Here is a 24129-nt window from a genome sequence, read left to right on the forward strand (position 1 = left end):
TATCTTACAATAGTTCCCAGCATGTGATAAGTGTAAAATTCTATTTAGTCTACAATAAATCTACGTCGTAGACCTAATAAATGATATATCACTTAACTGTGCTCATCAAACACATCGAGTTTATCACACACTAGTTTGTTAAGAGTTAAAGATGGGTCGGTTATGTTTCTTAACCTTCCAAAAACTCCCCCTGGAGGCACGTTGTGCACAGACGAGGGCAGAACATAAACAAAACCTTTACTCCAATGTGACGAGCGCTCTCACAGTGGTGGGCACAGGAAGCGTGGGGATTCGGGTGAGGGGAGAGGGAGAAGCCAGTCAAGGAGAGCAACAGAGAGGGTGTGAGAAATGGGAGCAAACCCCACTCTGAAGGAGCCCTGACTCGGGTGTCAAGAACTGTGTCTTCAGGGCTGCCGTCCTCAGACTGGATGAGGAGCCTCCGAAGTCCACGCCACAGCAAGGAGCCTGGCCTTGGGCAGAAGTTACTGAGCCTTGGAGGCTGCGGCGTAGTGGAGGACAGGCCTGGGGAGCCTAAAGAAAAAGGGGCTGTGGCGGGAGACGGTGGCGTGGAGGGGGGCGCGAGCAGCCGGGGAGGGGGTGAGGCCCCTCTGGGTGGGAGCGGCAATGGCGTGCTCGGGGGCAGGAGCAGTGAGGGCCACTGGACCTGACCCTCTCGGGTTGGATCTTCTCCCACCTTCTTATTCTTTTCATCGTGGACACATGGGGGGGAGGGAGGTGCAGTGTGAGGACACAGGGTTCCCATCCTTCTCACCTATCCACATTCAACACCAAGGACCAGTGTTGGGCTGGATGTCACAGGGGATGGGGTGAGAAGGAGGACGTGCGAACTCCCTCCCCCCTCCCTCCCTCACCTCCTCTCTCCCCTCCACTGGCGGTCTATCCCCAACTACTCCCAACAGAAACTCATACTAGAACCAGGAAGCGGGGGAGGGGTTGTCGTCATGTGATGGACAGAACTGGCTAAACTCAGACACGGTCCTGTGCCAATGGCCAGGAGAGGCTAAGTGTGTGCGAGTGTGTCTGCGTGCATGTGAGTGTGTTTGTGCATGTGTGAGTCCGTGTGTGTGTGTGTGTGCGCATGTGTGCGTGAGTGTGTGTTGATCTCCAGCATTATGGAGTGAGGGCGATGGAATCTCTGGAAACACCCAGCTGGGGGCAGCTGCAACGGGCCAGTGCAGGTCAATGCACAGCCGGCAGGGGGCAGTGCATGGCAGGAGCCTCCCAGCAGACGGCCTGGCATTGTGGTTCCGACACAGCGACTCTGAGGTCCAGTGCCAAGTGCCGATGGACTCCCCCAGGAGTGACACTGGCCATCAATGGAAAGAACGGCTCCCGCAGGGCGGAGCCAAGAAGGTGTAAATTAGAGAAAGCATGCTAGTCATTTGCTGGCAAGCTTGCCTTTTAATTTTTTTAATACTAAGAAGCTTAGAGGACATATTTCAAATTCGCTTTTACACCTTTTCAACAAACTTCTAGAAAAGTTCCACTTCGATGTACTGTTTTTCTAAAACAACACAAAAAAGATTTTGGACTGTACGCTCGCCTTCTCCACCAAGACCTCATTCCATTATTGTTAGAAGTAACTGTTTAAATCAAGTGTTAATGGATTCGCTTTAATTAGTCAACCTTATAAATGAAAAGCATTTAGATAAAAATAACACTTGTACATATTTTAAAAGGTCTAAAATGTAAAAACGATTTGGTTACACAGCCCCAGTATTTTTCTCACAGAATTGGAACATCAAAGTAGTGCCTTAGAGAAACCTGACAGTCGACCGTGTTCCCATCACAATGCACATGTCTCATTCCCATTTAATCATGAGTCAACAGCAAAGGAAACACCTCCACGTACCCTTGACTCAGTGAATTTCACATTTTATCCTCTCTCCTCAGACCCAGGATGAGTGGTGAATGGTGAGGAAGGCGCACCATTTCACTACAGGGAGGAGGATGGCTGACTGGTGAGCTGCGTGTCCTCCGTAGCAGTTACTGTGGAAGGAGGGGACTGGGTGCTTACCAAAGTCACCTGAAAAACGCACCGGTCATTCGATTATGTAAGGAGCTATAAATAAGCTTAAAATAGGGTTAGTGTTCGAGAATAATATTTCACAGTTAGTTTTGCTATGCAGCAACTAATATTTATTAAAAAGAAGGTTCTGGAATCTTGCCCTGGTTTCCAGAATCATGGGGGGTGGGGGAATTCTAGAAGCATATTCTTGTACATTCTCCATAACAATGGCGCTGCTCACATGTGTATGATTCATTCATTTGTGAATACCCTACCTAATGGAAGGTACTGTGGCCATACTCTGAGACATTCATCCTTACAAATGTATATTTATACGTGTCCACGTAAAATAACTCTTTAAGTCCCCTCCTGCTGGCTATAATACCCTTAGGGCAGGTTCCATGTGGTCTTATCTTTGTCTATTTTTGTCTGGTTCCAGCCCATAGTAAGGAATACATAGGTGTTTGTTGGCTGATGTATGGTCTGCTGGACCCGAATGTTAAAGATGACCACAGAAGTGATGGGTTTGGGCAAAATTTCCTAAAACATATCACCTTTTAAACACACAAACGCTATTCTCTTCCAGAGCACAATTCTAGCACAGAATATTGATGAAGTCCACAAGCTTTATTTTGTTTTCTCCATAGCAAGTAGGTCCGATAGAGGGGACACTTCAAGCCGGGAATGACATACAGCTTCTTAACATTCTCCGTCCACGACGTCGCAAGCACCCAGCCCGGTCCATTCAGCTTAGGTGCTGCCGGCCATGAGCGTCAGCTCTGAGGTTGGAACATCTGCCGCTCAGGCCTCCGGCGTCATCGCTGTCCATCCCTCCCGCCCCCGCAGTCTCATTTTAGCCGTGGGGGTCACGCGGCAGGGCATGTCTATAATGTCACTTGTAGAGATACGGTGGCCGTTTGCCCCGCTGTCCAGTGCCCCCGCACCGACAGCAAGTGTCACGTACTGTGCGTGTGATTTAGAGGCGGAGGATCTAACCAGAGGGCTTTGCTGCAGCAAAGGCTTCAGAGGAAGTGTGCGCGGGGCAGGTTCGGGCGTTCGGCGGCACACTTGGCCGCCGTGCCTATGACGCTGTGATCCACACCCCGCTTCCCTAGAGTGACAACAGACTAAGGAGTCTGCGGGCGAACGGCGGGAAGGCCCCTCGCTGGGCGAGCCCCGCAATTTCGCCGCGTGCCGTGCGGACACTGGGCTCCAGCACCCCCAAAAACACCTCCTCGCGACAACGCCTTTCACGTCACGGCTCTTCGGCTCCAGACCCATAAACGTAAGACAGAACCGAGGGACGAAGAGAGCAAACAGTGGGACAGAATACTTCTAAGAGCCAAATGCACTTCACGGAATTTCCTTTCTTAATAATCCTCGGGATCATCAAGGAAAGGTCCCAACCGCGCTTTTGGTCCTGCGAAGGTCTGGGTCGTGCGCCCCTGTGGCACCGGACACCTGGCTGGGCGCCGGGGCTCGGGGCCAGGCCTCGCGGGGCCGCTGCTGCGCGGGTCGCCAGGGTTAGACTAGTGACAGCTGTCTCGGAAACAGAGGCGGGGCCACCAACGACGTCACGCGCTATATTTAAATTTGAGAAAGCTCTTTCCTAAAGACCTAGATCAGCGATTTGCAAGCGGGGTGGGGCGAGGCCGGCTCCAGGGCTGGGGGAGGGACCAGCTCGTGGAGCCTTCGCAAGCTCCGCAGGCGCCCCCTCCCCCCGCCGTGCCCCACCTGCGAACCCCGAGGCCTCTTCGGAAAACTGCTGGCTCAGGTGCTGGATGCGGAGGGAGGGCGCCCCAGCTCTTCCTCCATGTGCCCACAATGCTCCCAGCAATTCGGATTTAAGCTCTGGAGCTTTTAGGAAGTTCGGGAGGGAGAGGTCCCCAGTCCTGGACCCTTCCCCATCCCGGTGCTGCCCCGTGAACTTTGTCACAGTGCGGAGGGAGGAGCCAAAGGGGTCGAAAAGCTTAAGGACCAGGAGGTGGGTAGAACATGTTGACACCAGTCGACTGAGAGTCTTAGGTTTGATCCTAAGATTTGGAGTGTGACTTTGGATGTCATCAACTGTGTCTTCCTTAACCTCCCTGTAGAGCAGGGATGGTGCACAGACCCACGGCCACGGAGCCTGAAGCAAAGGCTGAAGGTGGCAGTGGAACACCCTGCCCCCCGCCGGCCCCCGCCTCTGGCCCATCCTGCCCTGCTGTTCAACCCAACCCCCGCCCCCGCCCCGCCGCCCGAGCTGTGCGCTTGGGAGGGGGGCTTCCTTCTGGCAGAGACGCCGGGGAAGAGGCACAGATGCCATTTGTTTGGGCCATGACTGAAAACACCCTATGACCTTCGAAATCCAAATGCATATAAGGGAAATCAAAATGAGCCCACGTTTTCAGAGCTCCTGGTCGTTTTGGTAAGCCATGAAGAACTGCACATGTGGTTTCTTAGACTGTTTCTTAGTTCTGAGACTAACACTTGAATGGGCCATTTGTCATGCGAATTAAAAGCGGAGCCCCAAACTGGAAACGGGGACCATAGTGGACACTCTGACGGCTAACTCAGGTCTCCTGGCTAACAGCCCGACTGGGATGTGCTGGTGCTCACAGCAGCCCGAGACCCTCTGCGGGTCTGCGAGGTCAGAACTAGCTTTCTAGTGGTACTGAGGCAGCAGTTCTCTCATCCTGTCCTGGGTGTAGAGTCGAGTTTCCACGGCGCTGTATCGTAGGTGACCATGACACAGGCCGCAGGAGCAGAGAGCAGAACCCAGCTGTCCTCTATTAAGACAGGCAGTAAAGAGACGTGTGAAAACGCAAAACGGTGCCACCAGACCCACTCATGTTTTTGGATAATAGACTTATGTTCCATAAAGACACATTCTTCATGTGAAATCTACAATCGCATGTAATGAGTTCCTTATTGTTATTCTAATATGAATTAATAGTCTTAAAATTTGTTTTAGTATCGCACATGGTAAATATCGATAGATATAAGCCAGATAAGTAAAAGGTCTTCACAGTTCCTCAATTTTTAAGAGTATAAAGTGGTTCCGAGACCAGGAAATGTAAGAACTGCTACCGCCCCGTGCGTGAGGCACGCGAGGTGGGCAGAGGGTGGGCTCGGGCCAGGCCGACCTGTCCTGAGGATCACCATTTCTGCGTGCCCCGAGCCCGACACCCTGCAGGGAAGCTCTGGGACCCGGTAGCCATTCCCAGTGCCCTTTCCCCTTGTCCGCCACCCGCTACAGAAAGCAGGGAAAACAAACAAACAAACAAACAGATATTTGCTTTCCAGGCCTGCCTTGCGGCCAGCAGTGGCCATGTGTCTCACTTCTCACCATGAGACATAAAAGGAAGTGGTGGCAGAGAAGAAAGTGCGGGCATCACCCCTCCCCTCCCTCCGGCGGCCCGAGCACCTGGAGCAGACGCAGCCCTGCTGCAGCCGGAGCGCCAAGCACGTGGCCTCTGGATGACAGAGTGGGACATCACTGCCGTGCAGCCTCCACATCCTTTCTATCGCATCAGAAAGATAAACGCTATTGGTTTAAGCTCCTGCGAGCCCGACTCTGTTCTTAGCATCCAGAAGCACTGACAACTAAGAAGCCAAACAGGTGCATGTGGCAGGCGAAGGCCGTGCTGCGGGTTTTGGTCGCCCTGAGAAAAATGTTTTCTTTGCTTTTTTTCTTACATATACAAATAGAGATTAATTTGTGTCTAGCAATGAAACAGCACACAAAAAAGAAAGTGTGTCCTATGCAGGGAGCGTGTGTGTTTTGTTTGAGAGCTGCTGACAGATTGGACACTGGGCAGAGGCTGGGGAGCGGCCCCCACTCTGCTGACAGTGACACTGTTTGGAGCGGAGCAGGGAAAGGGCCCCAAGCAGCCCAGAGCTGGTGAACTACCTGTGAGTCCACTACCTGTAGACCCAAACCGCGGAGACCGGGGCTGGAGGCAGCCGCTCTGATCGCCCTCCGCCAGGCTCCAAACTCCCAGCTCCGGCCCTGGTTCCGGCTTCTCTAGTTCGGTGTCCGTCCCAGTTCTCAGCATCTGGTGTTCGGGGTTCCTTCTGCGCCTGCTCTCTCCTCCACTGCATCTGCCACGGATTTAGATGGGAACCTCTCACTCGTGGGCCCTGGGAACCTTGCGATTCTCTGACACCTCCTTGGTGGCTGTCTGGCCAAGCCGGCTCCGGCCCCCTGCAAAGGGGAGGAGCAGGGAATACGGCCACTTCCGATGAGCCGAGTGACGCTGCACCCTGAAGAAATGATGTGTGCGAAAGTCCCGTCTGCAAACAGCCGGCGATCACTAGTTATCATCACTGCTGCCCCCGCTCTGCTCCGGGGTGTCTCAGGGAGAGCTGATGGCCGCTCCTCATGCCTCTGCCCTTCCACGTTCCACTCACACTTGCCAGACTGCACCCTTTTTGTGCCTTTTTTCTTAAGATCGCCTTAATGTTTGTCTTACTTTGTTTCACCTATAAAATATGTGCGTGTGAGAGTGTGAGGAGCAGGCAGTGTGTGGGGGCTGGGGTGGGGTGGGGGCGCGATGCACGTGGATTCCCCTGTTCTTTAAGTGGGAGACCACCTACTTGTCAGAGACCAGCTCTAGGACCCAGGACAGAAATAGTGCAGGGGAGGCGACCAGCGTAGAAGACATTCCTCCTCCGTGACAGTTAGGGGACCCTCCTGAATTCACTCAGCCTCTTTGTTTCCTTTTTCAAACAGTTTCAGTGACCTGGTTCTTTCTTTCAGATAGAGCTTGTACAATACACTCAGTTTTACATTTGTTTTTGAAAAACCTTACTTTCTGGCTTTTATTCCTAGACATGTCTGGATGTTGAGGGCCAGGCTGGATAGGCGCAGCACCAGGCCCTGTGACGCCCTTCCCAGACCAGGGAGTCCAGACGATGAGATTGTGAACACGCTGTAACTTAGAGCACGTCCTCTTCCCCCCGCCCCCCTCACACACAGGGCTTTCTAGGAAGGGTAATTATTGTGTATCATCACCTCAAACACCTTACCTTGTCCCCTGTGCTGAGTCCAGTGAGGCACCTGAGGGTGGCCGATCCCTTCAGCTTCCAGTCTGGGGTCCTCTGTCCTGTGAGTGTCCTGGCAGAGGGTGGGTCGGAATTAGAGCATGCAGGTTAATGCATCTGACTGGCTTCCATGGGAACACAGAGCAGGCTGCTGGCCTCCCGGCCTCCACGGCCCAACCACAGAAAGAAATTAGTGAGAAGATGGCAAGAATCCACCGAAATCCAGATCACGCAGATTTCAGGACAGTTTGGTCTCTTCCCAAATTCAAGTCTGAGCTTTATCTAGACGTTAGGTAGAACTGGCTTTCACATACATTTGGGTACAGGAAGAAGGAAATGTAGAAAGAAAAAAGATCGCCAGTGAAAGAAAGGAGAGTAAAGGGTTGCTTTTAGGTTAACAACAAAGGACACAGACTAAAAGCTCATTCTGAGACCTAAGGGAATAGTCTGGTACCTGTTAAAACTACCATAACAGGAATGATGGAACCTGAATACTTACTGCGCTTTGGTTAAAGAGAGCGATGAAGCAGCGGGGGAGGAGGAGGGAGAAACAAAGAGTAAGGAGAACAGAAAGGAGAGAAGGGTAAGAGGAAACAGCAGGAACAGAAATGGCGCCTCTGCAGTGCAGCGAAATGATGTTTTCAATGTCATCGGTGACGTGTTAATATGCTATAAATACACACTCGCAATTAGTATGTAATTGTAAATGTGACTTACTAGGTCATTTGGTATCTGTTTAATTAGAAAACGTGTAATTATAATGTATATAATTACACATATAAAATTAATAATAGCTCTTCTGTATTTATGGAATTAGTAAAAATGCAGTTATACAGGGATATCCTTTTAGAAGACTTCTGGAACATATGTGAATGTGTGACTAAGCAAACTGAATACTCTCTCTCTCCAGTCTGCTTTCCACAACTGGATCGAACGAGGCGATTAAGCAGAGCACTTGGCACCACGCCAGCGCACAGCACACGCTTCAGAAACAGTTGCTGTTTACGTCCTGGTTTTAGGATCGACCGATCGATATGCATTTTCTGAATGGCTCGACTACCGTGTACAGTTCAGATTTGGAGGACAAAAAAAGCCAATTCCGAATCCATAAGGTCATTTACACTCTACCTTCTGCATTTAGAACCGATCCTTCCATCCTCAGTGTCCTCCGATTCACTTATTCCTCCGCTGTGGTTTTTCATTCTTTTTTTATACGTTTTGTTGCATGTGTATCTCCTCTATTTGACTCTAAATTCCTTGAGGTCAAGCCTACAGCACTATCACCTGTGATTTACACATAGGAATTACTCAATAAATGTTCCCTGAATTAAAATGTGATTTATTGAGTCAAACCTTATAAATGCCTTTGATAATGCTGTTTTTATGCCAAACGTACTATGTCCTAGAAAAATACAGTTACCCAACTGTTTTCCTCTAATTTATAAGCTTAGGATGCACAAGTACAAGGTTTTCAGTTATAGCTGAAAGTGTAGAGGTTGACAAAGGGGTGAGTGAGATCAAGATTGAGTGAAGTTAAAAAATACTTTGGTACAACTGTACCGTGGAATACTATGCAACAATGAAAAAGGATGCAGTATGTCTACATGTTCCGGTGTAAAAAGACCTCTTAAAACATCCTGTTAAGTAACTCTCCTCCTGAGCTTCCCTGTTCTTGTGAATGGTACCCCAGTCTTGCAGTAACACAGCTCACCCTCATTCCCGCTCCCGTGTAGTGAGTCACGCGGCCTCCACTCGAAGATCTGCCACCTCCGCTGGGACCTCCAGCACAGCACTCCGCGCTGATGTACTACAGTCCGTCCGTCTCTAGTTTCCTCCTGCCCTGCTGCTCCAAGGCGAGTCTTCCTAACATGTGACTTTACATAATCATGTCTTTGGCTCACATTTTTCAGGAGCCTGCAGTTAATAGTTTTAGCCTAGCAGTCAAGACTTTTCCTAGTTTCGCCCCTACTTAACCTGGGGTTTTTAATATCATCTCTTGCACCTACTTGTTTTCTAGCCCAACTCGATTAGGCTTGTTTCCAACACTTCACTCTTGTTCCCAGAATTCTGGGGGCCCCGAGTCCCTCCTCTGTGTTGACCACTGTAATGGAGGACACTGACCCTGAGACAGAGCACCTGGCCTCTGTTCTCTACTCCGGCCTTCAGCAGCATGATGGTGGCTGGAGAATCCATCTCCTTGGATTCTGCCGCTTCATCTGTGAGACAGAGATGGCGTCTACCTCACCGACCTCTCCAGGCAGCTATGAGGAGCAATGACGTCTGCAGGGGTATTTTAACAAAACAATTTTAAGATTTAATAACTATAAAAATGCAGACCAGGTTAGAGCTCTTCAACGAAACCTTTCTCAGCCTTAATAATCATCTACTTATTGTCCACGCACCTGATTTAGCTGCTTCATGGTGTTTCTTTTTTGTAAACATCTTCTCTCCCCAGCTAAAGTGTAGCCTTGTATGGAAGAAATTACATATTTGGCCTCCTTCTCCCCAACATGTAATACAGTCCCTGAATGTAAGGAATGTTCGGTCGACAGGGTTTTGTCCCCAACATAACCACGGACAGCCCCCCGCTTTCACTTTCAGACATACCCCAGTTTGGATGATACCTTTTCTGGTCTCCCTATGAATAAATCGCTGTGAACGGTGACGATGGTGGAGCAGCGTCCTTCATGCTGCGTTTTAGTTTTATGTGGCTTCTTTTTTCCCTCTCCTTCCCTTCCCCAGTATTAGGGCCAGATTTATGATGTTTGTTTCTGCAAACAGAACAAAACCATCCATTAGCACTTCTTTCGCATGGCAATGGGGAATCGTGCTTTTCATTTCGAGTCCAGCAGTATGTTAGGATGTGATCATCGCCTCCGGAAAAGCCGTATGCAAAATATTGCTCTTCTCCTTTTGGCTTAGCTGACAGAAACTGGGCAGAAGCTAGTCGGCACAGAGATGACAGGGACGCAGTCGACATTCTTCAAGTAGCCTTTGGATCTGAATGAAAGAGCAGCATAAAATCAGGTGACAATGGGACAGTGATTTGGTTCCCTGATATTTTAAAACACCACTGGTAGCATAAAGAAGACGTGTTTTCAGATATCAATTATCCTTGGTATCAAAGAGATAAAAGAAATTAAATTTTTATTTAATCCCTAAGCAGCAAATTAAGAGGTGATCCACCCAACTGATGTGATTTTAGGATTTAGATTCTCGTTTCGATGCCTTTGAAAATAGTAGAAAAGCTTTGATCTGAATGCGGCATGGCATTTCAGTAACAGGCACGATGTGTGAGAATTCTCCCTTAGGCAGTGATGTGGCCATTTTAGCCTCCACGAGCAGGTGCCTGCCTGCCCTTGAGTCTGGCACCTGTTTTCGTCATAAGAACCCTTCAAGTAAGTAATGCACAAAGTTCTGACTCGGAGGCCTCCAAGCTGACACCTGTGGCCAGGTGTCCCCTCCTGGAGTGTGCACAGCTCTAGAATAAGCTATGCTATGTCAGTGTCCAGTGTGCTCAGACACCTCGTGGAAAACATGTCGCGGAGGTGAACGGCGTGTCCATTGGCCCTGAGCTGTGGAACAAAAGCCAGCTCTGTGATGGAACCCACACAGCAATCTTGTTGTTTCGGACGGTAAGTCAGCCCAGGCAGAGGCATGCTGACACAAATTTTACTCCTCTTATGACTAGATTATTTTGCGTCACTTTCTTCTGGAAAAGTATCTTCCATTCCCCATGAGTAGCACGTAGGACCCCATCTGTGGCCCTGTAAACACTCTGCTGCTCCACGTGCCACCTCAGGGGTTCCACTGGTGCACTCGGAGAATAGCGACTGTTTCAAGTTTATATTATTTTTCCACAGTTATTTTAAACTTAAGAACTTGGCTCGGCCAAAGACAAAATGAATACAAGTTTAGTAAGAAACTATACTTTGATAGACTTTGCCTTTTTTACGTTCACATTGGTTATCATAATTTTATATTGCATCTACTAAATAGTTGTCTTTCCTTTCAGATTATCTTGGTTTTGATGAGGGAATTACACCTATCAGAGCGGCATCTGTGTATGTGAGTGTCTGACCGGCGCGTGACGACACCGTGATCTCCCTGAGAGGCTGGCACCCTGCGGGAGAGCATCCTGCCACTGAAGCAGCCGGTGAGTTGCCGACTCGCCAAAGGCCCCTCCCTGGTGCGACAGGTTCCACCCTTCAGAGAATTGATCATCTTTGGCAAAGTTATGATTGGTAAAATATTACAAGAACACAGCTTTCTGTACTAACGTATCGAGAAAGATAATTGTCAGGAGAGAGGCATTTCTCAGCGGCAGGATGAACAGTCACACCTGACTGCAGGAGGTCGAGCCAGACTTCATGGTGGTTCCAGTACCGAGTATGGGCCCTGAAGGACGAATCGGACCTCGGTGAGTGCAGGAAAGATGTGCAGAATGAACTGCAGGGGCAAAAGCAAAACGTGGGAAAGACTCAGACCAGATCCCACAGACCGTGGGGTCTATTTGGTGAGGGTGAGTGAAAGCGACTTGAGGCTCCTGAGGGCCGGGGCGGGCTATGGCTGACGAGGACAGCAGGGAAGCACGCGGCGCTGGGGACTGGAGCCGCTCTTTGGGAAGGCTGGTGTGGGTGGGACAGATGAGCTCCCAGAGGAAGCGGGTAGGGTCCTACCATCGTCCAGGGAAGAAGCGAAGATGAACCGCAATTCTATATTCTTTTGAGTCCTTAGCCCACAGCCGTACTAAGGTAGATGCACTATAAAAATTAATCCTTGACCATGATCTGTAGTAGCTAAAAGACAGATCTGTTAAATCCCTGTGACCTTGGATCCTAAGAGAGGAGGAGCTCTGTGCCATTCACTTCAGGGCATGAGATTTATATGACGAGGATGACAATTTCCTAGCTTGTGGCTGCCAAGTGTCCTGAGGAAGTTGGATCCCTTTTCTAAAAGCACAAAGTCTCCCTGGACACAAACAGTGGGGCCGTGGGTACATGATCCTTCAGAGGAAAAGGGTTCAAGTTTCTTGGTATTTTTAGAGTGGCTTCTCCAAGTTAGATGAAAGCTAACCAGTTCCACCGCATCTGCATTTCTGTCTGCTAACATTGTGTCGTTCCAGTCACTCTTTACTAAAACTGGTTTAACTAAAACTAAAACTCAAACACTAGCCAAATCATTCCGCTTTTAGTGAGTATGTCCCCATGTTCCCTAAGCTACCACTGTGAAAACAAGAATCTTTCTCAGTCACTCGGATACAATCTTAATTTCGGCAATGGCTCTTTCAATCCCTGATTCTATTTGTCCTCTTGGCAAAATCTAAGTTGTCTGATACCATCGATTAAATGCCAGCTACTCCGAGGAAGCAAAACAAACGGATTTGGCTTCACGCTTCCTTACGCTGCTGACACGCGCTATATAAAACTCAAGTGCTATCATCAGCCCTGCCCAAAGGGGAAACAAGCCGAGGTGTGCCGCGCAGGGAACCCCGTCCTAAAAAAGGCAGCGGTGTCTTTGTTTTGCTCCCCGGGGCCCTGACTCGGCTCTGCCTGGGCCTGCAGCTGGCCTCGCTTGGGCTGTGCTCGCGGGTCAGGGCCCTGCCTGCCTCGCCTGCCTCTCCTCTCTGGGGCGAGACCTCGGCAGCTCAGTCAGAGAGGGAAGCTGGTCCTCCACCCTCGAAAATATGCGCATTTATGCATTGATACTGCTTTCTCCCTGGAGGTGATCATCTTTTGAAAGCTAGACCTTCCTGCTAGGGACTTGAGGTGGGGAGAGCCCGGGAGGGAGCACGGAAGGGAAGGATGAGAAGGGACCAGCGTCGCCCACCTATGCACCACTTCCCTGCGTGGATCAGCTGACGGAAGAAACACCTGTTTAACTAGAAGAACGATTTCTAAATGAGCCTGTTTCTTGGGGGTAGAAGGAGTTTAAAGGTCTTCGAAGTTTTTAAAGTGTCTTTCCAAAATGACATTTGCTCATTCACCCAAAGTTTATTGTAAAACCAAAACTATGAACAGGACCAGCTACTTATTTACAAGGCTCAACGAAAAGTGAAAACGCAGGGCCTCTCGTTCAAAAACGAAGAGTTTCAGGCGGCTGGTGACAACGGCACTGAACTGAGGTGAGCCCCTCGGAGGGGAGGCGGGAGGCCTGTGGGGCTGCAGGCTGGTGGCCATGAGGGGCCCGGATGACACATGAGCTTTCTTCACCGAACTCTCTCTTGGCCAGTTTTCTCGGCAGCCACAAGCTCGTTTCTCAGGCGTGAGGTCCCCTGGGCAGCAGCATCAAATGCATCTGGAAACCTCTGTTAGAAACGCCTAGTCTGGGGCCACCTGTGCTCAGACGAGCCCTCCAGGTGATTCTGCCTCCTGCTCAAGCCTGAGAACCGTGGCCACGTGATAGGTTGCGATGACTAATGTGATGGCTTTCAGAACAGAAGCAACCTCAGGGTCAGGTGGCCTAGCCGCCTCACGGCGTGAGGACACTCATGGCAGGCCAAAGCAGGGTCACATCTAGAGTTCCTGCCGACTCTCTACTCATCCCCGGGGTAATTTATAGAGCACCAAATGGCCTATTTCATCAGTTAATTACTCACAGTCACCTTCCCAGCAAAGCCAGCTCATATCCCAGTTTTAAAGATGAGGAAATCAAGTGTTCAATGAGTTGACAAGTGGCACTGGGATTAAAACCCAGAGCTCCTAGACCCCCCCCGCCCCCGCACCCCAGCACTGGGCCTCCAGGTAACACGACACGGCTGACAGGCGAGCTAAGCTGCTTCCCACTCCCCAGCAGCATCGAAACCCACCGAGAACCAGCCCAACCTGACTGTCCCAGGAAGTGTGCAGCTCGAAGTGGCTCGGTCGGTATACTGACAGCTCGGATGCAGGGCTGTGTGCGTGTGGGAACCTGGTACCTGTGACACACACTGCTGGGACGCGGAGGTCTCGGCACCACCACCGACCCGTCCCGGCCCAGGTGGCCAAGCCCCGGGCACTCCCAGGTCCTCCGCGAGGCCTGTCACACACTCTCTGCATCCTCAGGCCTGCCCCGGCATTCCTGCCGTGAAGTCACTTTGAAAGCCTGGGCCCCGCCTTATCATTTTTTCCACTGAGGCCAGGGCTATTTGTAGTTTCTCCACCTGTCACCGGGCGCGTTGGGCGGCAAAGGGTGAACGTGGCCTCATCACCAGCTCCGGCCCCGTTTAGAACACCACGCTTTCCTGGAATGTTCCGTTTTAGGGACTCTTTACGAGTCTTCGCTGCTTTTCCTCTGTGCCGTTGCCCTTGGGGTGGGTGACATATATTGTTTTACATATATACTGAGTTAGCATCTTTTAAGGACTGAATTATTCCCATTTGTAAATGAGGAATCTTTGATAATGTACTAATTGCATAATATGCTCGTAATTAAAGAAGTTACTGCACGAGTTAAAGCAATACGGATGTTACAAAAGAATTACTGTAGAAGACATGCCTCCGAAAAAGAAGCAGGAAAACTTAGTGCAATAGAGGAAAAGCTAATTTTCAGAGTGTAATTAAAAGCGCCAAATGGAAAATAGTCACCAACGCAGTAATTAAAATGGGAAACTGTGGCGAGTATTAATCCAAGAATAAAACAGAATGTATCATAGACCTAAATGTAAAATTCAGAAGTGTAAAACTCCTAGAAAATAACATAGAGAAAATCTAGGTGAGCCTGGGTTTGGTGATGAGCTTTAAAACACACTGTAAAAGACAATCTGTGGCGGGGGAAATGATGTTGGGCTTCATTAAAGTTAAAGAAAGAAACTTCTGCTCTGTGAAAGATACTATTAACGGCATGAAAACACGAGCTACAGACTGGGGGAAAATATCTGCGAACACATACCTGATAAAGGGCTGGTACCCGCAATGTGCAAAGAACCCCTAAAATTTAACAGTAAGAGAACCCAGATTAAAAATGGGCAAAAGATATGAACAGACACCTCAAGGAGGAAGATACAGATAGCGAGTAAGCGTATGAAAAGATGTTCTATATCACATGTCGTCCGGGCATTGCACACCTGTTGGGATGGCTAAACCCCACCCGCTCTCATTTTCCTTCAGCTTGAAGGATTTCTTTGAACCCTACTTGCTGGTGATAAATTCCTTCAGCTTTTATGAGTCTGAAAAAGTGCTTACCTTCATTCTGAACTACACTTTCACTGGGAGTAGAACTCTAAGTTCACAGTGGCCTGTGAACACTGTCAGATGTCTCCCACTGTCTGCCTTGTGGCGCTTCCAATGAGAAATCTGCTGTAATTCTGACCTGTTTGTAACTTGCCTTTTTCTTCCCTCTGTGTAAAACATGTCTTTTTCCCTCTGGCTACTTTTAAGATTTTCTCTTTATCGTTGATTTTGAGCAATTTGATGTAGTTTTCTTCACGTTTCTTGTGTAGCAGGTTCACCGTGTGTCTTGGGTCTATGAGTTTATAGTTGTCATCAAATCTGGGAAGTCTTCAACCATTATGTCTTCAAATGTTTTCTCTGTTCCTCTCTGCACCCCTCTTTTCCAAGGATTCTAGTTACTTGTACTTTATGTCGCTGCATGTCCCATCGCTCACTGATACTGTTTTTTTTTTTATTTTTTCTCACTATTTAAAATTTTTAACGATTTCTTGCTAAGTCTTCAAGTTCACCAATTTTACCGATGACCATTTTAAAGTAAACTCTTGGTTTGAGATTTTTAAAAGTATGATTTGGGGCTATAAGTCCAAATACATGTGAGAGCCAGCTTATATTTGGCAATTCTTAGGGAAGAATTTTTTTCCCTTTCACTCAACACCAAGATTTAAGACAGGCCGTTTTTTGTTGTTTTCACCACTCACTGACAGTACGGCCCTTTGGAGCTTCGGCTTCTCGGGGAAGAGTCCCGTGTTAGACCTTCTCCGCTGAGTATGCCTTAGCCTTTGTGTCCTGTGCTTTGTATACTGCATGCCCATGAAATCCCACACTCTTTATTTAGGAAGTGTGCTCAGGATGAAATTTGGCTTTAGACGCTTGGATTACTTCTCACAGCTCCTTCTTCCATTTAGTTTGGCTTTCTGAATATGTCTTACTTTATTGGCAGCTCATCGATGTATTTACAAAAATGTTTAAAATTATTTCATCCAGACTTTTAATTGACTTACTTCACTGAACTTCTTTCGATCCATAGACCTCATCACAAAAGGCCTTCCCATCTCCTCATAAACCTCACCATGTAAGTAATTATTCCTCTGTAAACAAAATCTAACCCATCAACGTCTCAAAAAGTTGTTTCTCTATGATATTAAACATTTGCAAAGTTCTTCTGCATATATTATTTCATTTTTTCCTTCATAGTACCCCTGGTGAATTATGCAAGGTAGAAACTGCTCACATTTCACAGCTGGGAAGCTGAAGCTTGGAGAATAATTTGTCCAGCACCACTCAAGTAATAAGTGATGCCTCTGGGCCTTGAATGGAAATTCTCAAGTCCTGGTGATGTGAGATGTGAATACGATACAATAAGTAATTCGTTTGTATATGCCTGCAATGTATTGTTTTTAGAGTTTATATACATTATCTAGTTAACAGAATTAAAAGGTTTATGATCAATACAGAGTGCTTCTAAAACTTTATGTGGATACCAGCCAGGGGTGGGTCTTATTAAAATGCAGATTCTGATTCGTGAGGTCTAGCGTTGCCCGTTGCCCGGAGCTCAGCTGCACCATGAGCCCCGAGGCATGGCTGCAGGTCTGCAGGCAATTTGTGCAAACAAACAAAAGGCAGTGTGTGGGGGCGGAGAACCGCATCAGCGCCAGGCGGACTCTGGTTCTGGACACTCGCGTCATGAGACCTCAGGCAGCTTTTGTTACCTCTCTGAGCTAGAGTTCCAAACAAGTGGAAAATAAAACACCTGAGTTAGAAAATCTCTGCTGTCACTTGGAAAACTCAATTTTCACATCTTAGTTCAAACCGTTGTTCTACCTACGCGGACCTGAGTCCTGCTTACCTGTACCCCCACACGTTTGTACACGGTTCCAGGACAGCAGTTAAATTACTGTACTGAGCCCTTCCTTTGTGTCATCCTCTCCCATTTGGTCTGTGAGATCCTTGAAAGTGGAACCAATTTATTTTATTCTTAGTCCTACCAGCACGACTATGGTCTCTGGTACTTAGAACATGCTCAAAAATATCCGCTGAATGAAGAAGTGACCTTTTTTGACCTGCCTGGTCCAAACTGTTTGGCTGACCCAGACCAGATCCACAGAAAATTCTAGGAATTCCTCTCTTGCTATATGGAATATTCCTAAATTGAGGTGGCCCAGGGAAGTGGTCATTCAAGAACAAGAGTTGAACCTACTTTCCCCCAAATTCTTTTGTGTTGGGTTTCCTTGTGCTCTCGTGGGGAGAATCACTAGACTAAATTAAAGAATTACATCAGAGGATATTTGACTGGCCAGGATCAGAGTCAACCAGTTAAAATGAGACAGACCAAAATGTCTGCCTTTGAGAACAGCAGTGTAACACAGTCTCAGAAGTGTGGAATCAGATCTACGTTTGACTCCTGACTGCAGCGCTTATTAGCTGTGAGCTGAATTACTCGTTGATCTGATAATCATTTTTTAAAATGGTCTCCTATGTGCCAGGGACTGTTCTAGATTCTGGGGATAATGAGATCTAACATCAGCGACACACTCAGCACACGCCTGGCAATAGCTCACCCTCAACAAGTGGTCGATGTTATTATTAGCAATTCTATATAGTTCTGACATCCAAAATTCAGGCGCTGACACCCTAAGGAACCATAAATATGCCAGTGGCATGAAAGAAGTTTTTAAGGAATGATTCCGGCTACCACCCGAGTTCTAGTCAAGATTACGAAGCGTGCGAAAGCCTTCACGGACCTCCCTCACTTCCTCCTCTCGTCTGGCACTGTGCTCTGTTCTTTAGCATCTAACATCCCTCATCCCGCCCACCTGGTGTTCTCATTTTCCAAAAGACCAAATTAAATCTCACTACCTAGAACCTAACCTCAAATTCACCATCTCAGACATTGCCCAAATAAAAGAACTGGCACGAATGGATGTTTGAGACTGGCACACATACCCCTGTATGTCGTTCAACCCTACCTGTCCCAGGTATTCGATCGAGAATGCTCTCCCAGGATAATCTGCCTCGAGTGGAACCTGAAGGGCGGTTCTAGCAGGAAGAGGATCTCTTCCCTGGAGATTCAAGTTTGCCGAAACAGACAACAGGGACAGGAGAGCCAGACGGAAGGGAGGGTGTCCAGAGCAGGAGCAAAGGACTGAGGCAGATACTAAGAGACGGAAGAAAAAGCCAGAGTGTGGAGGAGCCGGGACCCTGAGACTGGACCCTGAGGGGCTGGGCAGATGGCAGGTGATCTTCCAGGGACGCCTGAGATGGGCTACGGCTGCCCAGCGGTTTGCTGGGCTGTGATGAGAGTAACCTGCAGAACCAACCACTAATCTTAAATGAGCTGTCTATCAATCCAGTGGCTCTCCAGTGAGTGGACTATGTGGGACATTATTTTAGAGCAGATGGACTTCCGATATTCTTCGCCTCTTGAAAATTCGGGAGGATGCACATCCGTACCCTCTCCACCCCTCCTCCAGCCACTTCTCCCCCACTACCCGCCCCAACACAAAGAATGATGGTCAAGAAGTTAAATCCACATGACTGAGAAAATGCTGCTTTTAGGAAGAATGACCTGCATGCAGTGATACAGAGAGATATCCAAGATACAAAGCTACACTAAGAAAAGGAAGTTGTGTAATAGTTATACGGTTTAGTCCTAAGTTTTTTTTAAGTAATACTTATGTATGTGTGAACATGCATATAAAAATTCTGAAAGCATTCACAAGAATCTGTCAACATTGTTTGTAGGGTTAGAGTATTACATTTATAAATGTACATTTATAACAAACAAATTGAAACACCCTCGAGCACTGCGAACATAGTTCGCCACCCACCTGTCCTTTGTCACTTTCCTAAGGGACTCTGAACCTCCTGGCAACTCAGGAAAACCGTAAACATCTTCAACAGGAAAGAGAATGTGGGCTGATGCATGAACAAGTGTTGAAAATGGCAAGGATTTTATGTTGTTTTAACAATAAGTGATCATAATGAAACTTAATTTTATCTCTTGTTATTTACCCAGCTGCTTTCCGGTTCTGTGCGAACCGAGGTGTCCTAGTTGAGGGCAAGTCCAGTCGAAGCCAACTGTAGGTGGACAAAAAGTCAAATAGGAAGTTAAACTGGATTAATAGATGAGATTTCAGTTCTTGACGATGCATTGTTCTTGAGCTGGCAAGAACGTCTTTGGGGTAATAGAGGCTATAATTTATTATAAATGCAACATGTACTCACTGTAAAAAACAAATAGTACAAAACTGTACGAAATGAATAGTTGAAGTTCCCCCGTCCTTCCGCCCTTCCATTCCCCGTGGTTCGCTGTTATGAACGGTTTGGGGTGTTTTCTTCTAAACACAAACATTTTAGAGGCATATGTAATTTGCTTCCACAAAAGAAATCACTTTTGCAATTTGCTTTTCATTTCTAAATCACGACATAAAAACTTAGAGATGTTCCATGACTTCTTTCATCAGCCCCCTCCATGTGGACATTTGTCCATATCTGTAGAGTAGATTAAAAAAATGGAATTTATGGGTCAAAGGGTCCATTTACGATTTTTGATAGGTAGCAACAAATCTTTTCCAAAATGGTGGTATTGAAATCACATTTTCTGTCCAGAAAATAAAAGTAAGGTAATATGACATTCCTGTCTAACGTATGGGTTTGTAACAGTCCACTTGGATGGGTGACATAACCTCTTCGAGTCTCAGTTTCCCCATCTGTAAAATGGGAATCAGCTCCCCGCTCTCAGGTGGCTGGCAGATTCCAGGAGATAATTCACGTAACGTGACCGTCACAGTGCTTATCACATACGCAGCCCTTAATAGATGCCATATGGTGAAGAATCTGGAAAACAAGTGTCATGAGATAGCAGAAAAGAACTCACTGTGTATTGTCGTCTTAAAATATTTGGAAGGCGACCATGTGGACTCAGATTAGACGTCTCCTCCAGAAGACAGATGGGACAACTAATGGGTAGAAGTTACATTACTTCTTTTTCCAAAAACAGGATGAGTTGAGGGGCCTGTCCTGTAGATTACTCAATTTGCTGGGCCTTACTTATTTAAGAAAAAATAATACAAAGCTATGCATTCTAAATTTGGTACAAAGTCTTGGAAAGGGCCATGCAGGTGAGGATCTCTGAAACTTAAGATTTTCAGTAAATTTACCTCAAGATGATTAACTTTTGAGGTAGTGAGGCTTTGGGGACTGGAAAATTATTTTCAGGGCCATATATCATATGTCTAGAAATCAAGGAAGCAAGCAGATTTTTTAAAAAAAATTTTAAATGGTGTTCCAGTGATTTCTATACTGGGTAGGAGTTGGACTAGATAATATATAAGAGCTCTTACATTTCTATGAATCTAAAAGTCATAAATATGTATCAAAATGGCCTAAATATGTATATTCAGAAAAAGAAAGAACGAGTAATTCACAATATTAGTTACTTAAACAATCAACAGTCCTTAAAGTTTAAGTTTCTTTTGGGAACAAGAACTGTGTGATTCCAGTGCAGTGGAGACTGGAAAGGAGACTTGGAGGGCCCAGGACGAGATGACAGCATGGCTTGAATAGTAACACACGGAAGGAGGGAGCCAGCGGGAAGCAAGCCACCAAGGTGTGAACGTCTTGGCAGGTCCTGTTGGTTCTTATGTGTGTCAAGGACATCTGGTGGCACAGAGAGAGATTGAATCTTGAGCCATGGAATTTTTCACTAGCTTGAGGTGAGACAGTGGCTTGAGTGAGAGCTTAGGCAGGTGAACTGAAAGAAGTCTTAAAGAGGAGCCTGTGGAAATGGACGCTTGACCTCTAACTGCAGCTCGGTCACTAATGAGTTGATCTCAACCAGGCCCCCTAATTTGCTAGTCGTGGTTAATGGCAGTCCTGGGTTCAAGTTCTGGCTTTACCAACTATGTCATACGGCCTTGGTGAGGTTACACAATCTCTCCAAACCACAGTCTTGTCCTGTGTGAATGGGGAGGATCATACTTACTTCACACATACGGTTTTTGTGAGATTAGATTAGGTAGCATTCAAAACGTTCTCTATCGTGCCTGGCACAAATTAAGTGTTCAAAAAATGTTAGTTATACTTATTTTTTTTTTTACTTATGGGCACCTACTAAATACTGTTTCTTTTTTGTGCCAGGTGTATTGGGCATCCCAAACTGCAAGGTAAGATCCAGCCTCCCGAGACCTTGCCAAGTACCCTACTGAGTGCTCAGTGAGTTGTGAGTTTTTGCAGCCCTGTGGATGGAGCAGGCATCCACCTGGCCTGGTTTGAATGCCGTTCACTCTTCCCTCTCGTCCCTTCAGACGGTCTTCCTTGGACTTGGGGAGCTTCCTCACAGGCATGCTCAGAGCAGCACTCCACTAAATACTCAGTTGGGATGCTCTGAAGACCTCCAGAGACCTCTCTCTGTGTGGCCCTCTTCCCACACACAGCTGCCCTACGAATACCAGCTGCTTCTCCCTGACTCTGCTTCATCTCAACTCAGGGAGGACTTCAGACTCGATCTCCGTGCTCTGGCCCCCAGGTTCTCTCGAGGCTGTAAACTGAGGCAGTTATAGGACTCTCCTCATACATTTCCATCTCTTAGGATCCCTGTCCTTTGTTGCTTGATGTCCAGTGTATTGAAAATCATTCTTTCATATGCTTTGCCTTTTTTTCATTTGTTTCAGGAGGAAAGGCGATCCCAGTCCCCATACTCCATCTTGGCCAGAAGTAGAAGTCTCTTCACTTCTACTTACTTCTTTCTTAGCCATCATTTTTTCAAAAAATTTTTTCTGTTTTTCCTATCCTCCTACTTCGAGGACTCCAATTACTTAGTCACTGCTTCCAAGGGTACTTATTCCTTCAACAAATAGGCACACTTCTAATTGCTGGAGATTACAGCTGTGAACAAGACAAAAATCCCTGCCTTCAGGGAGGTCACATACTAGTGAGTATGTTTTTAAAAATGTTAATACGATGTATTTGCTAATTTGTCATTTTGCAGAAAGCTTGAAACAATAAAACTGTGAGGTAAATATTCTAAGGAACAATGATAAATCCAGGCATACTTTCAGCTTGAAACGCAAAAAGTCATGTAGCATCTGTGGGCAACTTTCATTCAATTCCAACATAAGCTTCATGAGCCCTATCAGCTCGCCTCTGTATCTCCAGTGCCTTATGTAATGTCTAGGGGAGGATATAGTAGGTGCTTAATAAATACGCGATGAAAAAGTTCAAACTGCTTGTCTCAAGTGACCCTGTCTCGGTTCCTTCAGGGCATAACTTATAGGGAAGAGCTAGCCAGCGCCGTAGGGATGAAAAGGCTTAAGTGTGACACATCAGGACGAGATGGACATGTAACATGAAGTGGGCTGCTCGTCCTCCATTGTCAGTTCTTTTAAATTTATGTTTGGCAAGCGGGAGTTTCCGTTCCCGACATTTTAATGTGGTGGTCCAAGTCTCCTGCCTTGATTTCCTCAGGTGAGGAGGAAGGAGAGAGGAAGAAGAAAGATTTCTGTCGCTTTTAAACTTTACTTTTTAGGGGTGTATGTGTGATGTGTGTGATATTAAATAAATACATGGAAATATATGGAAAACATAAATATGCAAACGACATGTGGAAAACGTGGGTCAGGGACCCAGGTTGTGGGGGTCCCTCCTGGCCCGCGCGCACCCACCCACCCGGGTACTCACCCATGCGCCTGCGAGTCCAGCCTCCGGGGCCAGCAGGACCGAGTGGGCAGGGCGGGGTCTCAGCTCGCGGCCAGAGGGCTTGGGCAGCGGCAGGAGCTGGACCAGGAGTCGCCCGGGGCCGCCAGCCTCCCTGCCCAGAGCTGGGGGTCGCGGCGTGGCGGACAGGGGCGTGGCCAGGGCGTGGCCAGGGTGTGAGCGGCGCGGGCTGCGCGTGGCGGGGAACCTGGACGTGGCCCGGCGCCCGGGGATGTGGGCGGGGCCGGGCCGGGGCGGGGCGGGGCGCGCGGCCACGTGACGGGGCGCGGGTATAAAGCCGCGCGGAGCCGCCCGCTGCGCGAGCTGGTGCTTCCCTGCGACCCAGCGCCGGCTACCGCCCGGAGGAGCCGCGTCTCCGCCTGCCCGCCCCGCACCGCGCCCCGCCGCGTCTTTGCCTGTCCGCCGCTGTCCTTCGTCCGAGCCCGCCCGCCCAGCACCATGAACCAGGTCGAGCCCGGCGTGCAGTACAACTACGTGTACGATGAGGACGAGTACATGATCCAGGAGGAGGAGTGGGATCGCGACCTGCTGCTGGACCCCGCCTGGGAGAAGCAGCAGAGGAAGGTCAGGGGCGCGCCGTGTCCCCCCGCGGGTCCGGGTCCCCGGATCCGCCCCCTGCATGTCCGTGTCCTCCAGATGCCCGTTGTCTGTGTCTATCCCCGCGGGCTCCCGCCTCGGTGACGAGCGGGAGGGGTCGTGCTGTCCCGGGTCGCCTTGTCCCGGCTCGCGTGCTGTCTGTCCCGGGTCCTCACAGCCCCGCGCGGGGTAGAGAGGGGACACGTCCGCGGACAGGCACGAAGCGGGGCGTCGTGTGTGAGTGCCGTGAGAGTACAAAGTGAACCCCGTTACATGTTTCCGCTCTGACCTGTGTTAGCCCCGACTCTGAGAGCGGCGACTCCTGAGTCGGCGACCTGGGCCGCCGAGGCGCACTCCCCTGCCCGTCGTGCCCACAGGGCCGCCCCAAACAGTAACCGAAAACCATTTCTTAACTGTCACGGGCTCCTTAGAGGGGCTGCTGTATGAACACCGCACATTCACCCATAAAGTAATGATTATTCACACTCTATTTATGGGTCACTGAGGTAAGTGCCCAGGATGATGGTCTCCGCCAGCCTTAAAAGCTCTCTTCCATCCTAGTTGGCACTCTCTGGGGCCCAATGGAACATTCCACGGTTCAGGGCTTCTTCTTGATCCCCTTGGCTGGAACAAGCA

The 24129-nt window shown here is 48.4% G+C and overlaps 1 protein-coding gene and 1 long non-coding RNA gene across 3 annotated transcripts in view; one reads left to right on the plus strand and one right to left on the minus strand.

The window, feature by feature from the left end:
* Positions 1-1463: 1463 nt before the first annotated feature.
* Positions 1464-23111, minus strand: LOC120592575 (uncharacterized). Its single transcript, XR_005650152.1, has 6 exons — positions 22882-23111; positions 19032-20248; positions 9679-9825; positions 8766-9578; positions 7040-7127; positions 1464-6493 (listed from the first exon to the last, which is right to left on the minus strand). It is a non-coding gene; the product is annotated as an uncharacterized LOC120592575 (long non-coding RNA).
* Positions 23112-23230: 119 nt separating this feature from the next.
* Positions 23231-24129, plus strand: part of ACTN2 (actinin alpha 2) — a 61510-nt gene continuing 60611 nt past the window's right edge. The window contains exon 1 of one of the 2 annotated variants that reach the window (XM_039850311.1): positions 23231-23481. In XM_039850311.1, coding sequence (XP_039706245.1) covers positions 23356-23481 — 126 coding nt within the window. In that variant the 5' untranslated portion in view covers positions 23231-23355. The remainder of the gene's footprint in view (positions 23482-24129) is intronic. The other variant, XM_039850310.1, reaches the window with a different exon arrangement.

The sequence above is a fragment of the Pteropus medius genome, unplaced genomic scaffold, assembly GCF_902729225.1.
Source record: "Pteropus medius unplaced genomic scaffold, Ma_sr-lr_union100, whole genome shotgun sequence".
In the NCBI taxonomy this organism is placed as follows: Eukaryota; Metazoa; Chordata; class Mammalia; order Chiroptera; family Pteropodidae; genus Pteropus; species Pteropus medius.